The sequence below is a fragment of the Arachis stenosperma genome, chromosome 8, assembly GCF_014773155.1.
Source record: "Arachis stenosperma cultivar V10309 chromosome 8, arast.V10309.gnm1.PFL2, whole genome shotgun sequence".
Classification (NCBI taxonomy): Eukaryota; Viridiplantae; Streptophyta; class Magnoliopsida; order Fabales; family Fabaceae; genus Arachis; species Arachis stenosperma.
This window is the reverse complement of record NC_080384.1, coordinates 20591403-20608986: the sequence shown is the minus strand read 5'-3', so window position 1 is coordinate 20608986 and position 17584 is coordinate 20591403. Positions and strand designations below refer to the sequence as shown.

The 17584-nt window shown below is 31.2% G+C and overlaps 1 protein-coding gene across 3 annotated transcripts; it reads left to right on the top strand.

Annotated features, from left to right (window-relative positions):
* Window positions 1–482: 482 nt before the first annotated feature.
* Window positions 483–3991, top strand: LOC130946943 (glycosyltransferase BC10-like). Of its 3 annotated transcripts, none has more exons than XM_057875849.1 (3): window positions 483–830; window positions 1033–1802; window positions 2805–3991. In XM_057875849.1, the coding sequence occupies exons 2-3, from the start codon at window positions 1278–1280 to the stop codon at window positions 3441–3443; spliced, it is 1164 nt and encodes a 387-aa protein (XP_057731832.1). In that variant the 5' UTR covers window positions 483–830; window positions 1033–1277; the 3' UTR covers window positions 3444–3991. The 3 variants fall into 3 exon arrangements, with proteins under 3 accessions (XP_057731832.1, XP_057731833.1, XP_057731831.1); XM_057875850.1 differs by having other exon boundaries at window positions 483–1061; window positions 1152–1802; XM_057875848.1 differs by having other exon boundaries at window positions 483–1802.
* Window positions 3992–17584: the final 13593 nt, after the last annotated feature.

Sequence of the window (17584 nt, the reverse complement as noted above, 5' to 3'; positions counted from 1 at the left end):
TATTTTTCGAACTCAAATCTATTAAAAAAATATCTAAAATTTTTATTAATTTAAGTATCGAAATCTCTTACAATACTACTTCCTTCTCACTGATACATCAGACAAGACACCTCAACATTAAAAAAATATCGGATACAACCCAATAAAAATTTGAACATTACCTTCAGGTTCAAATCACAGTTAAATTATCCCAAAATACGTGTTATTTCTTTGCTTACACATGTCTATCTTAGTTAATATTAGTAAACCTCAATCTCTGGCGTTAATATATCCCCCGTCACAATTTTTTGTTTTTAATATTTGGTTATAATTATGGATAAATAGGGGAAATATTACTCAAAAATCTATGCAACCTTGAAAAGATAAAGAACTATATCTCGTGTTACTAACAACAAAGAACAACGTCTAGAAGATTGTAACATGTCAATATCAATTTGAAAATATGTGTCAACTAAAAGCTCAGGAAATAGGTGAAATTAAACAAAACTTCCTGAGGTGGGTGTAAATTACGTTTTTGCTATTGATTAGCGGAGACTAATAAGAAAATTAGGAAAAAAGGAAAAAAAAATGAAGAAGGCGAGAGAGTTGGTTGAAGAATGGGTGTGGTAGCTGCATTATTACATGGCAGCGATGTGGCAACTTCTCCATTTTTCCAAACTCATCCTTTCATTTCATCTCATCACTTTCTTTCTCTTCTGTTTCTTACTCCCACTTGATCCATTCCGTTACATGCTTTGCTGAATCTGCAGTTTATTATGTATACTAACCCTTTGATGATTTGAAGAATCTGCTGCACCAACTCCATTCCTTTTGCTGATTCAGCTGACTAGGTAATTAAAATAATACTAATAAAAAAAGGTTGTTCCTTTTGTCTTATATTGTTGTCTTCAGAGAGGTTTTGCTTTAGAGCTTTGATTAATGGTTAGTTATGACGTAGAGTAGTACCCCACGTGCTACAAGTCTATGCAACCTTGGTCTCTCCGACATCACATGTTTAGAGTTGATTCCCCTCACTCTTGCGCCCCTTTTCAGATCTACAATATGAAGATTCTAGTGCCGAGGTGAGGGTGGTTATGTTATGGAAGAAATTTTGAAACTTTGATAGTCATGTTGTGATAAATTTCAGACCTTTATTGTGGGATGGTAAATAGGATTCTGGATTTGGATTTGCATCTGTATTTGCGGCTATTTTGGTTACTGGTCAAAATCCACTTTCATCCCGGATTGATTAGCTAAGTTTTGAGGCTGATTGATACCTAGGATTTTGTTTTGGGAAGATGCAATCGAGGGTCATGGTGTCCTTAGAAGAAGGAAAGGAGATAGGGGTGTTGAGCAGGACCAACCGATTCAAAGTTTTGCCTCTGCGATCACCCCGGCTACTTGTTCTGTTTACTGTTCTATGTGTTGTGTTCTTGGTCATCATTGTATACACGGTTAGGCTTTTGGGTGTGGACAGCCTAGTGATGAATGCAAGAAGCTCCGGTTTCGGGTCGTGTTATGAGGAGGCAACTAGTTTGGAGGATTGGATTAGGCCTCCCTCAAACTTGATGCACAATATGAGTGATAAGGAACTGTTGTGGAGAGCCTCCTTTGTGCCAAGAATAAAGAAGTATCCTTTTGCCAGAGTTCCCAAGATTGCATTCATGTTTCTGACCAAGGGACCGTTGCCTCTCGCGCCTCTTTGGGAGAAGTTTCTGAAGGGGCATGAAGGGCTTTACTCCATCTATATTCATTCCCTGCCATCATATCAAGCTACATTTCCTCCTTCATCTCCGTTTTATAACAGGCAAATCCCTAGCCAGGTATGGATTTTTGGTTGAGATTTGTTCATTTTGCCACAATATACATGTCTTCAGTTGGTAGTGCATTATCAATGCTAGTTTAGTGGTTTGCACTTTGCATACATTGTTCATTTTTGCAGGGAAGTTCAAAATCTTCATTTTTTCAAAAGAAATCTTTATACCAGTTTTAAGGTTTTGCTTAGAATGTATTTTTTCTGAAAATTAGGTTCTGCGCACTCTATACTATTTATATTTTTTATTTTTGAATTTTGCCCGGTGTTGGTATGGATAATTTTGTTGGTCTTACTAGATTACTATATAAGCTTGCCAAACTATGATAATTAAGAGGCTAATGAGGGCATGTATAGTGTGGACATCATGCAGGGATGTTACCTTTGGCAATCTCTAAATTGCAATCCAATTATGAGCATTCTAATATGTAAATTTTACTGAGAAATAGTGGTGCTATTAGGGTATGGTGCACTCATTGGATGCTTCAAAGTGTGAATTGTATAGCTTGAAGATGAGTACTGAGTTGGGATAGGATATAGAGACATGAACAAAATTCAGAGTTGTTATGTGTAGAGCACATTGCCTCTGCAAATCTGATGTGTAAAGGAGAGGTGTATACTTGTACATGTTTGCTGGATGGTTAATTTCCTTAGGATTATGAAATAATGCTGAGTGGCAGTTTCACACAACTTCTATTCACTATTTAAGTTGATTCAATTAGGGACTTAGATGCCACCTAAAACAATCATATCTCGTGTCTCTTGAATCTGTGAGTTTTGCTACCAAAAGCAAGAAAGAAGTTACTGCATAAGTGGTTGCAAACTTCTGCACTTCAAAGTTTTAGATTTTTATTTTGTACCTTTCTTTGTTCTTGCTTAATTTCTATTCTATGTTTTGCCCCCCCTTAGCAGCTTAGCCCTGAGTTTTCGTATAAACTTCGAGACATGGTTTGCATTTGATATATGATTTCCAATCAAGAATCTAAATCACTACATGGACATCTCTGTGCAGGTCTCTGAGTGGGGAAGGATGAGCATGTGTGATGCCGAACGAAGACTTCTTGCTAATGCATTGCTCGACATCTCAAACGAGTGGTTCATTCTTCTGTCTGAATCATGCATCCCTCTCTATGGTTTTAGTGCCATCTACCATTACATAATGAAATCCAAGTACAGCTTCATTGGTGCATTTGATGATCCTGGTCCGTACGGTAGAGGACGCTATAATGAAAACATGGCCCCAGTTGTGAATATCACTGAGTGGCGCAAAGGGTCTCAGTGGTTCGAAATAAATCGAAGGCTTGCCATCAACATTGTTGAAGACACCAGATTTTATCCGAAATTCGAACAATTTTGTAGACCGGCGTGTTACGTGGATGAGCACTACTTCCCCACCATGCTAACCATTCAAGCAGGAAATCTGTTGGCAAATAGGAGCATAACATGGGTAGACTGGTCCAGAGGTGGAGCTCACCCTGCTACATTTGGAAAAACAGATATCACACTGGACTTTTTCAAGAGAGTTCGGGAAGGTCACAAATGCCTCTATAATGGCAGAAACATTACAGTTTGTTTTCTCTTTGCTAGAAAATTTGCTCCCAGTGCTTTGGAACCTCTGTTACAAATAGAACCAAGGGTCCTGGGGTTCTAGATCACTACACTACCTGACTACCATTGGAAAGTATACAGCCTTGAATAAGGACTAAGCTGCTACAAACCAATTTGAGTTGGTTAAGAGGTTAACTCACTTAAGCAAGTATTGGTGTTTGAATTTCGCCTTATGCATGCAGCAATTCATTGGTCATCGGCAAATTCTTAAATGAAGTTCCGATTAACGATGGATTAGTCTTTGATCCGTCGAGTGGAAAGATGCCGTGTAAAAAGGAAAGGAACTTAGATGCTACAAAAATTCATCATATCATATGGGAGGTGCTGTACGTAGGTGTAGGTATACAGTGTGTTTTAGGCAATGCTTTTGCTGAAGATGATTGTTTTGACGTCGCATTTTTCTCTCATCAAGAGAAACAAATTCCTCGTGATTTTTATATTTGATATGTTGAATATGCTGTTTTGTTTTTTTATTTGTTTTAGGTTGCTTACTTCAATTTCATTGATTGATTGGTATGGAACATGGTATATGTATAATGTTTTGGAAGAGTTTCTAGTGTATCTAGAATATTGATATTTTAGTTGTCTTAACTATTGATTTGAATTATAAAAAATATATATAATATATATTAATTGAAATCAACGATTAAAACAAGTTTCAGGTACACGAAATTTTTTCTAATGTTTTTGCCAATGAGATATTATAATTTCCTAATGACCTGAAAAGTTTGAAAGTTGCAAGCGGTATCCGGTTAATAACCTAATTTATCTTTCAATTTGTTGCTTATTAAGAGCTAACCATAATTTATCATTTAATTTGCCAATTAGGGTTTGTGTCTTACTGTCTGTACCTTCCCTCACATTGTGGGCCCCGACGACAACTCCAAATTGCAGTGGGCATGATTGCGCACCTAATTTCATAAATTTCTTAATTATTTATACAACTATAAAATTATTATTAAGATAATATTCTAATTTAAACACAATAAATATAAAAAAATATTGATCATCTAATATTTTTTATAAAAACATGTGTGGAAATCAAATAAAGAAAGAAGAAACGCCGATTCTCTATGCCTGTGTGTGGCTGTGTCTCATCCTTTCCTTGCTGTCTTTCAAATCAAATGATTCCACCGCTGGCTTACACTTTCATCTTATGGAATGTAACTTGCCTATATAGTCTGTGTTTGGATTATAATTTGTAAATAAAAATTTGCACAAAATTAATTTTATAAAATTAATTTTGATGATAAGTAAGTTTGGGTTAACATGATTTATGTTTGGCAATTTTTATCTCAAAATTAATTATAGTAAAATAAATGTTGTTTGGATTATAATACTCAAAATCACTTTTAGATGAAAAATTACTAAAAGAGACATTAATTTAAATAATTTTTTTATATACCTGTAAAATCAAAACACTATAAAAAATAATATAAAAAATATTTATCATATAAATAAAATAAATACAATAAAAATAAAAATATAAAAGAGAGTACTATAAATTTTATAATGTCAGACAAAAAAAAATATTCTATAATTTTTTTTAGTACCGTTAATACTCTTTAACTTAGTATTATTTTGGATTATAAATTTTCATTATTTATGACTCTATTGTTTCTTATAATTAATTTTTTATTTATTTTGTCCTTTTTTTATAGGATCATAATTTATATTATACAAAATTTTGATAATAAGTATAGTATATAATAATTACAACATAAAAAATAAATACCATAAAAAATAAATAAAATTCATATGAATAAAATCAAATAAAAAATAAAAAAATTTCATACACAACATAAATACAATGCAGTAAAAGATAAAAAAAATATATGAAAAAATAATAAAAAAATCATAAAAATTAATAAAATACCTGAAAAATCATAGCACTGTAAAAAAATAAAAAAAATCAACAACATCTGTCATATGAATAAAAAAATACAATAAAATAAATAAAAAATCATATGAACAAAGCCAATCAAAATTTAAAAAAATTATAAAAAATATATATATAAAAAATAATATAGTAAATAATAAAAAAAACTCATAAAAACATAACATCAGAAATCAGAACACTACACAAATAATATAAAAATATTTATTATATAAATAAAAAATATAAATAAAAAATACAATAAAAAAACATAAAAATTAAAATATGAAAATGAATACTAAAAAGAATAAAAAAATTAAAATATTTAATTTGCAAGTGATTGAAACAAATCTAAACGATTTTGATGAAAAAAATTGGAACGACAAAATTATGAAGTAGGAAGAACTATAAAGAACGACTGTGAAAGTAATAATTACTGGTATCATTCTTATAAAAAAAATAAAGGGTAGGGTTGGTAAAAAAGAAATAATTTTTTTACCTAATTTTCTAATTGCAATCAGCAACTATGAACGTGAAAGGCAAAAACTGCAAATTTTAGCTTTTGCTAGACGTGGATTCAGAGGCGAAATCAATTATGCGTTTAGAAAGATAAAAATTGTCAAATATCAAAGTAAAACTTTCAAGAAGCTCAAATGAGCTTCTCTCCTCTTCAACGTGTTTGCCAAACACACCCATAATATGGCATACACTAATTTTTTTGGAAAAGTTTGATTTATTAGTCCTAATATATATTCTACTAGAAAAATATTACACTTACAAATCTATTTTTAAATCAAATTCAACTATTAAACAAAATTGATAAAGAACAATTTTGTACTTGTAATATTACTTACTATAATAATGACAAATAAGTGTGACTAAAAAAAAGTTTACAAATCAGAATCATAGTGAGAATAAGGGGTATAAGATGAAAATTCAGGTTTAATCAACTTCATGTGAAATTGATAATTGAAAATCATTTAATGATTGTGACTAAATTTTTATAATTATCTAACTTCACATAAAGTTAATTTCCACTGGGGCATAAACCGGGTGGCAGCCTCGTGGGACTGAAGCCGGCTTCGCCTTTAGATGAAGAATTAACGAAACAACGTCGTTGCACATCGGTCATATCAAACTAGAATCTGTTACAAAAATTGAAAAATTTGCATTATTAGTAACGGAATTAGCTGGCACTCTATATTCATTGGCCAGACTGTAAATTCGGGCAGCTGCCCCGACTGCCCGCAACCGCTCTTCACCCAACTCCCTTATATATAACCACTGAACACACTCTTTTTCCTTCAAACTTAGCTTCGCTGAAATAATATCTCTAATCTCTTCTCAAAATCAGTGGTCCAAATTAAAATCCTAAAAAGAGAAAGCATCATCAATGGCTTCCACTAAGCTCGCAGTCATGGCCACAATGGCGGTGCTGGTCGCCATCGTCGGCGCTGCTCACGCCGCTGATGCGCCGGCTCCCAGCCCTACCTCTGCCGCCGCCGCCATCTCTCCGTCCTTTGTCGCCGCTATCTTTACTGCCGCCGCTGCTCTCGTCTTCGGATCTTCTCTCAGGATCTGAGCTTGTAGATGGTGGATTATCGTCTTAATTTTCTTCTTCAGGGTGGATTATCGTATTGTATTGCTGTGCAGAGATTTCTTATGTGTTGTTCTATGGATAGCATTATTTTTGTGATTTGAAGAGTATTACGAGATATTTGTGACTTCACTGTTTTAGTACATAATGAATTTTTCTTATTCGAATGGCGTCGATTCTTAATATAATTTGGTGATGCATTTGTTTTGGCATTGAGCGAATGAAATCGAGGATTGAATATATTTCAATTATATGAGATAACCAAGTCTAACCTAATGATAAGGAAGCTTAGCATCATGATCATTATTATAGGTGCGATCATATTCTTAGGCAATATTTCACGTCGCTTTTCATTAGAGGAAGGAAAATATATTATTACGGTATTGAAAACTTAACTACTGAAAAAAAAAAAGTTGCTTTGAGTGTGTATATTTTTTTTCAGTTGAATTTAGCTAAGAGACATTAGTAATAGAAGCCTATCTCAATTAATTATGAGATTTGCAATTTGGAATTTTGGAGGGGAACCAAAGATGAAAGAACATGAAGAGTTTTTTATATGAAAATAAAAAAAGGAGAAGTGTTAGATAAACAATGACTATTTTAAAAAATATGAATAACTATCAAATAAATAAAAATATATTACACTTTTAAATTAACCATCTAAATTGGTGAGTTCTTTGGTGACATGGTTTTGGATGGCTAAGAATACCTATGTGTTGACTGGCAAATAACTTTGTAACATATGGCATGTATGGCAACCCGTAGAATAGTGTACTAAAGGAAGAGTGTGGTAAACGACAAACATTAATTGCAATGGCAAATATGAAAATTGGCTTCCAGAAAAGGAGTTTTATTGAGGTGGGCTATTTGAGGGGATTGAAAAATAAAAAGGTCTGGAACTAAAAAAGGGCTGACCAATAATAGGAAAAAGTGGTATTAAATAATTAAAAGGATGCAGCAAGTCACTGATAAGTTATAAATCCTTAAATGAAATTGAGTATCGTAATAAATTACTTTTTAATTTATTAGATTAAGAGATACTTTAAATAATAATAATAATAATAATAAATAAAACGATATAATAAATAATTGTATTTAACTATTTGTAATATTTTGTTAAGTTAATGCAATTTGTAACAAATAATAAATTAAATCATATTTGTTATAAAAAAAATCTATCTATATATTTTGTTTTTTTTTTTAACTTCAATAAAAAAACACAATTTATTCCATTGATTATTTCAGGTGGGATCCATAGAGGCATAGAGTCACACATAAACCAATACTAAAAAACTAGAAATTTATATAAATGAATATCATTTCATCCTAACTTTATGTTATCGACTACAAATAGATATCTTAATTTATATAGAGTATTTTATTCAAATATTGTTATTATAAAACAAAATATTTATATTATTAATATTATATAAAATAAAAAATAATTTAATTTATTTTACAATGATATTTATTTTAGAATTATTTTGAATTATAAAATATTTTAATATTTTTATTATTTGTATAATAAATTATAAGTATTATTTATCTTTTAATTTATTTAAATTATAACTATGTATGAATGAAGTATATATTTTGTAAATAAATGAAAAATTAATATTTATGTGCGTTTAAGAATATATTCAACATTTTTTTTACTTATTATTCTAGGTAAATGTACTTTTCAATTAAATTATATTTATTTTTATTTTAAAAATCTTTATTACACTTTTTATTTTTATTTTTATCTTATTTGTTAAGTAAAGATTTTATAAAATTTAAACTGAAAATTGTATTAAATATTGTTTTTTGATATGAATTTGTTGATTAACAGTATAATTGGTAATTCAATGTAAAATAATATATAGAGTAAAGTATCGCTTTTGTCCCCAACTTTTGGGGTAAATTCTATTTGTGTCCCTAACGTTTAAATCGTCCTATTTGTATCCTTAACGTTTGTAAAAGTGATTCAATGTTATCCTACCGTCAATTACACATCATGAATGCTTCAGTTTAAGTTTTAAAAATCTCTTCTTAAAGTTAGAATACAAATGTCTGGGATAGAGTCGATGATCCACTCCCTAAAAATAGTTCATCAAAAGTTGAAACTAATTCCTACAACATTTACATAATTCATTTTTCTAAGGACATAATTGAATCTAAACACAAATAGTAGGTATAATATTAAAATCCAACACATTCAAGTGAGACCTAATTGAGAATGAATACATCCAAGTGAGAATAATTAAAAAATACAATTTAATTTGTTAGTATAATTGACAATAGAATAACATTAAATCACTTTTATAAACGTTAGGGATACAAATAGGACGATTTAAACGTTAGAAACACAAATAAGACTTACCCCAAACGTTGGGAACAAAAACGATACTTTACTCTAATATATACATAAATCTTAGATTGTAAGAAGGATCATGGAATATTTAGAATTATTTTGAATTTTACAATATTTAGATGTAATTATTTATTTATAGTTATTTTTATTATTTTTATTTTTATCCCATTTGGTATCTAAATTTGTTATGAAATTAAAATATTTAATATTAAAAATTTAAATCTGATGTAAAATCGGGTAAATTTTGTAAATTGAGAAAAGCTTCACCTACTCTGACATAGCAAATTTACTATATTCTCTTTTGTCACTATTGACGTTAGACAAAAGATTACCCTTTTCAAAGACTTCAACAGATCTTGTTCTCACCATCAACTATATATCTCCTTCCACATGTCAACTTTTCCTCCAAACACATCATTTAGCCATCTTAGTCACCAAACACTTTCATCCACCAGAGACGTCAATATTAAAATAATCATGACTATTTTAAACAACATGAACAACTACCAAACAAATAAAAACACATTATATCTCCAAATTATTCATCTAAATCTTAATATTAAAATAATCATCCGTACACCTAGTGAAATAAATATCTGATATATCTATTATTCACATTGTTTAATATTTTCATTGTTTACCTATACTTTTCCATTTAAAAATTAATATCACAAGTCTTTCCTACTTTTTTTTTCTTTTCCTCCCAATTCCTAATTCACAATCAAGCCTAAATGTCAAGGGTCATATATCTTGCATGAGCTCCATTTTCAGAATGCGAGGTTTCTCCTTTTCTTCTTTTGGTTATTTTTTCTGTGACTAAAGATAAAAAAAAATAAACAAAAAAAAAACACGCCAAATCACATAGTAGAGTACTAGAGTTTGTAGGTATTCCACATAATATTCTATACTTAATAAAATTTTTTTAGTTATGAGGTTAGTCGCACTATTGGCTGATCTCTAGATTAAAGAAATATTCGCTCTTCAGTTACATGTCAAGATATCTTGGACTTTGTTTACCAAATTCCACTCTTGCATAGCATCATCAAATCTCCTCTAAATAGCATAAAATTTAGCCTAAAGAACACTGTCAGTTATAATAAAATTATCACAACTCTTCAATCAACATCTATCAGAATTTTGAATAATACAACCAAAACGAGCAGTACCATTTTAACTACAAAGACTAGCCTCACAATTAATTTTAATAGCATTAATAGAGGGAGGTACCCAAAATAGCCACAGAGAGGGAGGACTTAAGAAATGATGCTTGGTACAAATAGTATGCAACTCCCTAGTTGGCCCTCTAATCAAACTAATCACCTACCCACATTCCAAGGATCTTCAAAGTTAAAAAGCTTATTATTCCTATCACGCCAAATCCACTAAAGAGCCGAGAAGAAGATAAAGAAATTACCATACTTGCAGCTGTTCTTTAACCAAAAGGATAGGTTAATGTTTGCTGTAGTGAGACCTAAAGCAGTCCAAATTATATTAGCCTTGGGACAATTTCTGAGAGTATAATGCAAAAGAGTTTTAGGAACAGCGTTACATCTGTGACATATATTACAAGTAGCTAAACCACGACTATATCTGAAATTTGCTGAAGGAATAACGTTGTGAAGACAGAGTCATATCAAGAGTTTGTATTTTTTTGGGACACGAAGCTTCTAAATTCACAGCCAATTCTCCTCTTCTGCCCAGCTGATCTTTTCGGGACTTTCCAACTGCTTCTGCAATACACATCATATTCTCTTCTTGATAGCATCAAATAAGCAGCCCCGCAATTCAGTTTCACACTAACGTTGAACCAAAAGAGTTTTCACCCGACTTAAAATCTTGTGTCCAAGACTTCACCGCAACAGAGTTCTTATCAATCAATCATGGGCCTCTTAGCATAACTCTCACTCTATCCTCTATTGAATTAAATTTCACAAGGAAGTAGTCGCAACCTACGTCCAATAGATCATAACCGCCCTTTGTACGCCAAACAGAACTGAGTTTATGGATTAGCGCCATGTAATTAGGATCAATTAGCATTATTTAGTATATCTGAATATTCATTATACGAGATTACGTCTTTATTATTACAATTCTCTTAGTACCTATAAATACTCTTTTATATTGTATCATTTTAGATAACTTGAATAAACAACTTGAATACACACAAATCTTTTTCTCTACTTTCTTATCTTTCTAACAACTATAATGCTTATCCAATACCTTGATCACAATATCATTTCTGTAAGGTTGTGCTAGAGCATTCCTTGCCTGTAAAAGTCACACATGGTGGCATAACTTCCCTTTCACAATAGCTATTTTAACCCCGCTTAACGTCCCTGCCAAAGCAAAGGACGCAACTATTTTCTCGCCCTCCCCCCTGGCTACCCCACCCCCACTTTGTCTCTAAACGACACTCTCAGAGGCTTAGCTACTCTTCCAAGATTATTTTCCTCCTTAACACCAGATACAAACCCTTCCTCACCCTTTTCTTATCTCTTCTGTTGGCATTACCAACGACCTCACCGTATTTTTCCCTTAAGGGCCCTCCCTTGCTCTCACCTTCTCTCATTGCTCCTTCTTTTGGTTATGTATGCATGTATATGCGTTTTTTTATTTTTAAATTAAAAAATGAATTATTTACCACTTTTAAATGCAGATACAAAAATTATATCATTTTTTGTATTTAGTTGTGTTTTTGCACAAATATAAAATGAAAATAAGATTTTTTTGTTTTTTTATGTGCATTTAGTTACATTTTCGAATTAAATGTAAAACAAGATCTTTTATTTCCGTAATAGAGGCCTGCAAAAACACGGCAGAATCCTCTCCTATTATCGCAAAAGTACACAGCGAAAAAATGAAGGTAAAATTCAAATTTCATTTTCGCACTACAAGCCTGCAAAAAGGACATGAAATCAAGTCTTTATAAACGCTCCCTTCGCCTGTGACAATGCGTTAAATTTCTCTTACCATCTATGATAGTGAAAGGGTTGAAGGAGTGAGTGAAAAGGTTGAAAGAAGAAAGTAAAAGAAGAAAAGCAATTATGACAGATAATGCTCAGCACCGATGAGAATCATAGGATTTTTACATTAGTCAACTCAATGAAGATAGACACATAGTCGGTTATATGAATGAAGAGCAGGTCACTAATTCTTATATGAATTTGAATTATTCTATTCATTTTTATTTAATAGTTGGTATTAATATATTAATATTTAAAATTTGATTTTAATTTTTTTATGGATATTGATTTTATAATTTATAGTTTGTTTAGTATTTTTTTATATATCAGGTGTAGAAAATTAAGTTATAAAAATGTGAAAAATAATATACTTTTATGTTTCAAGTTTATTTGAATGGTCAGGTATTATGTACATGTGATTTAGTAATACGTAAATTAATAAATTAATATTTAAAAACATATTTAAGTTTAAAAATTTATTTAATATTGAATAGAGATGGAGGTTGTTGTTTTTTAGTAATAAGTATTTTTTTCATTCTCAAAGTCTGGGATTAAAATCAAAATCATTCCCAACCTTTTTTCTTATTAAAATCATCTTCAATGTTACAAAATATTATAAAATCGTCCTTTTTTATTTCAATTTTATTTTTTTAACCAAATTACCCTTCATTATTAAAAAATTATAAAATAAATATAAAATAAATAATAAAACAGAAGAAAAGGGGGTGGGGAGAGAAAGAAAGGGGGGCGAGAAAAAAAGGAGGGAGGAGGGGGTAGAGAAGGGGGACCGTCGCCCTGCCCTGCCGCTTTGCCGTCCTGTCGCACCACACCACCGCACGACCTTCCGCACCACCGCTTCTTCTTCTTCTTCTGTGAATTGAATTTTTTGTGAAATTTATGAATTTTTTTATGAAATTTGTTGTTGCTGAAATTTGAATTTTTGGATTTTTGATGAAATTTGTTGTTGTTGATAAAATCTGTTGATGATGATGATGATGACCATGAAGAGAAGGGCATGAGGAAGGGGGGTGGGGGGTTACGGTGAGGGAGTGGGGTGAGGGGTGGGGGGTTACGATGAGGGGGTGAGGGGGTCTGGGGGTGAGGTTACGGTGAGGGGGTGAGGGGTGGGGGGTTACTGCTTTCTAGTTTTCTGTTTCTGCTTCTTGGTTTGGTGTTGTTGCTGTTGTTTGGTGGTGGTGGTGGTGGTGGTGGTAATGTTGGTGGCAGTGGAGGTGGTGGGGTGAGGAAGGTGAAGAGGAGAATGATGACGATGAGGGTATTTTGGTCCAAGAATTCAGAAAAGGACGATTTTATAACATTTTGTAACGTTGAGGATGATTTTAATAAGAAAAAAAGGTTGGGGACAATTTTGAATTTGACCCCAGACCTTGGAGACGAAAAAAGTACTTATCCCTTTTTTAGAAGAAATAAAGATTTGGTTGAAAGATCACCGAATGTACTCTTTTCTTATTTGGAGGAGGCGGGTTTCTGCTATACTGTCCAGCTTTATCTGAAAAAGTCAGAATGGTCCATCTGTACTGAGAGGAGTTCGATTCTCAAGGCTTGTTACCATTTGGCCAAGCTCGTCATACAAGTTATCAAGAAGGAGTTTCGAGAGATATAAAAGTGATTTGCTTTCATGGATCAAGGCACCAAGGAATTGATAAAGCCTTTGTATAGTGACACTTTGAGAACCAAAAATCACAGCATTTAACCAAAAACATAAAAATACTACATACTCGTCATCAGAAACGGAATATTTACCTTGACCCGTGTTATTTTTTATGAATTCTCCATAAGAAGAACTCTCCCAATTGATTTTATATTTCTTTTATAGTTTCATGTTCGAGGTAATATCGATCCTAGAAGGATTTAACCCTGTAATAGCTACTACATCGAAAAGAGTTGGACCAATCATCCCACATGGCAAGTGAAAGTTGTTAGTCGACTGACTCCAGAAGTACAAAGTAGCTCCAATCATCCAACAGTGAGTGGTAAGTTGATATTGTGATAATCGAAGCAAGTCATATATGCCATGCCAGACCCAAAAATCTTTCTTTTTTGGTTCAATCTTTTTGAACCAGGCTATCTAGTTTACACTCTTCGAAGAAGTTGTCTTAGGGTTGTTTCAAAATAGTTTTGTATGGTCATCGAAGGGAGCCATGTACATGTCCTTTTTTATTAGGAGCTCTTGACCAGGGAGAGAAGGAAAAAAAAAGAGAGAACTCGATCGATTTCTAAGGGAGGAAGCAAAGGACTCAGAAAACAATGCATTTGATTATCAACAGTGAAAGAAAAAAGAATTTTTTTTGAATTGGCAACATCAATAGGGTCTTCAATAATAATATCATGATTATGAGTTATAATCTGAAGGTTCATACATGGGATTTTTCTCCATGGTCTCTTTTTCTTTTGCGGAAGGAGAAGATTTGCTGCTAGTGGCCATGGTGATTCTGGGAGATGCACAGTGACAAGATGAGTAAAATAAGAATATTCTTTTATGAAATGGATATATCATAATTAATGGTTTCAAATATATATAACTAGTATATGAAACATACCTTGAAAAGAGAAGTAGATGGAGATGAGCTTTATGAACAGTGAGAGGTGTATGAAGAAGTTGTGCTTTATTTTTAGATGCAGAACTTGAAAGATAAAATAATTCTGTACTGGTATGAAGATGATGAATTTAAGTCTCACGAACAGTAAAAGAATGTGAAGAAGATGTTTCTTACTTTTAGATGCAGAATTTGGAAGGTGAAATAATCTTTTGTGATGAAAAATTTTTTGAAAAAAATCTAAAAAGTTGATAAAGTGGTATTTATAAACGAAATTGAAGTAGTTTTTGAGTTGAAGAGAGTTGAAACACCCAAAATTAATGGAGAAATGTACATGATGGGACACACATTTAATAGAAGTGACGAAGTGAAACGGTTTTAAAAATTTGGTGTCAGTTGGGAATTACAAACGTTTTGGGTTTAGATTTTATTTTTTTAAATGTTTTAAAATAAAAAAAATAAGTTTTATTGAATCGGCACATTCTTTGTTTTAAAAAAAGAATCGTCAATTCAAGGGAGAAATTTGTTAGCTAAAAATAATTTAAATTTGATGATGAACAAATCAAAGACATTTGTCTAGATTATGTCGAGAAGGTGCTCAAGGTGATCGAAGAGAAATCATCAATGAGTAGGCTAGGTTGATTGAATATGCATATCGAAAATGAGGATTTGTGATCGAAGCCACGGGGAGACCAATAATTGAGGTAGTTGAAGACGGTTATCACACTATTTTTGTGGCAGGAACAATTATGTTTGATTTCCTTGTATGTGGAGCATGTGAAGGAATGTTGATTGGTTAAAAGTGGCTATAAATAGACATAGGTTGGAAGGAATAGAAGTTGAAATTCATTTTTAGAAAAAAATTCCTACAATATCACATTCCCATAAACTTTCTAATCTTGCTCAGAGTTCATTTTTTCTGCAAGCTTTCTTCTATAGTCTTTACTTTTCATTTTAATTTCCTTACAAATTTTCTTTCCAGCGATTTACTTTTTATGCAAAGTCCTTTTCTTTCGTTCTTTGATTTCAATATATTCGAATCTTCCTTTTAATTTAGTTGTTTACTTTATTTCTCTTGTATATTTTTCATTTCAAATTTTATAGTTTTTGTCTTTTGTTTCTACGTTCTTTCTTTTCATCACTAGTCCAACTAGAGTCTTTGATGCACAATTAAAAACTAGAATTCTTAAAGATGAGTAAGTTTCACTCAATCACTCCCATATCACTAGATATCAAACTAACCTAAATTTGCTAAAAATCGGCATAACACTAATTTTACTTATAGTGCAGTTTGAATTCGATATATTTGTTTATTTTAGAAAATCTAGTCCAATCCGATCCAATTTCAAGCAGTTTGTATTTCAACATCAAATCAGAACAACAACATAGTAAGTCCTTACACAAAAAAAACATAATAAGTGTTAATAGTATATTACAAAATCAACAATAACATAATAATAAAAATAAAATTATAAGTTGATTAAAATAAAAAAATATTTTTTAAAATTCATAAATATTCATTAACTAATAATAATATATGAGTAAAATAAAAATGTATAACAAACTAAATATATTTTAAATAAAATTTTATGGTGCACTTTGTATTGGATTAGATTGATTTTGATAAATAAATTTGAAATCCGACCTAATTCATATGGTTAATAAAAAATTAATTAAATCTAAAATAATATGACTTTGATAAATTTTTAATTTAAATAAATCAAATGAATAATTTAATTTACATCGATTTAAATTTAAACCTCTTAATTGCAAGTGTGGAAAGTAAGTAACATCCATGTTGGGCTATTCATAACTTTGAGATATTTAAAAGCAATTGTAACTTTTATTTTAATTTTAATTTTAATTTTGTGTGCTTTACAATGATTTATAAATGTCGGATACTTGTATAAGCGTTCTCTAGATTGTCCATGACAAAGCTTCCTTCAGTTATTCAAACTTAAAATAAGAGAAGTATTTTTATTTCATATACTTATAGTCTATAGATTATTATGTGAATCGACAATTTTTGGAAAATAACAAAACTAATAATTGGTCAATAATCTCACTTGTCACTTCTCTCTCCTCACCTCTTACCCTCAAACCTCCAAATATATATTTTTCAAAATAAAAAAAAAAACTCGTTCTCAAACACGACGTTATCACCATCATTATCACCAATAAATTCAAGTAATCAACATCACTACACAAAGAGAAAAGGCATAAGTAAACAAAAAATATCCTGATTCTTTGTCTTATGGACCGCTAATGTGGGGAATAAATTCTTTCAACTTGATTTTAACTTCTGAACCAAAGAAAATATAAAAGAAAGAAGCATTTTTTTCCCTTCTAGTAAGATACAGTAATTATAATATTTTGAAAATATTATTAAAATTAAAATAATATTTTTTATTTTTAAATAATATTTTTAAAAAATTATCATTAAAAAAATATTATGTAAATATTATTTTAATTTTTGCAACATTTGCATAACACCAAAGCGTATTCTAAAATCCTAACTTTGTTTTTCAATAAACAAAGTAACGTCAATGGTTGTTTACTTTCTAGAAACCTTTTCCCATTAGATCATCGTTAACCTTTGTTCAGATGTCAATTATAGTTGCACAACCCATGAGTCAAGGACGTGGTTTGAAATCGTACTATGGTAGTGTCAATTCAATTTAAGGTGCTGAGCCCGACAAACTATTCCGACATGCTCATCCTCCAGCACGAGATGGACCCTTCAATCAGTCGTAATTGCGGAGCAAAGCTAGGCCTTCCAAAAATAGTAAACAGCAGAATAGAAGAGCATCATCATGAAAGGGGAGACAATAAGCAGA

Bases quoted from the DNA above. Each gene is read 5' to 3' on its own strand.
- LOC130946943 (XM_057875849.1), top strand. From the start codon at position 1,278: ATGCAATCGAGGGTCATGGTGTCCTTAGAAGAAGGAAAGGAGATAGGG. The intron at 1,803-2,804 runs GTATGGATTTTT...ATCTCTGTGCAG, and splicing joins ACAGGCAAATCCCTAGCCAG to GTCTCTGAGTGGGGAAGGAT.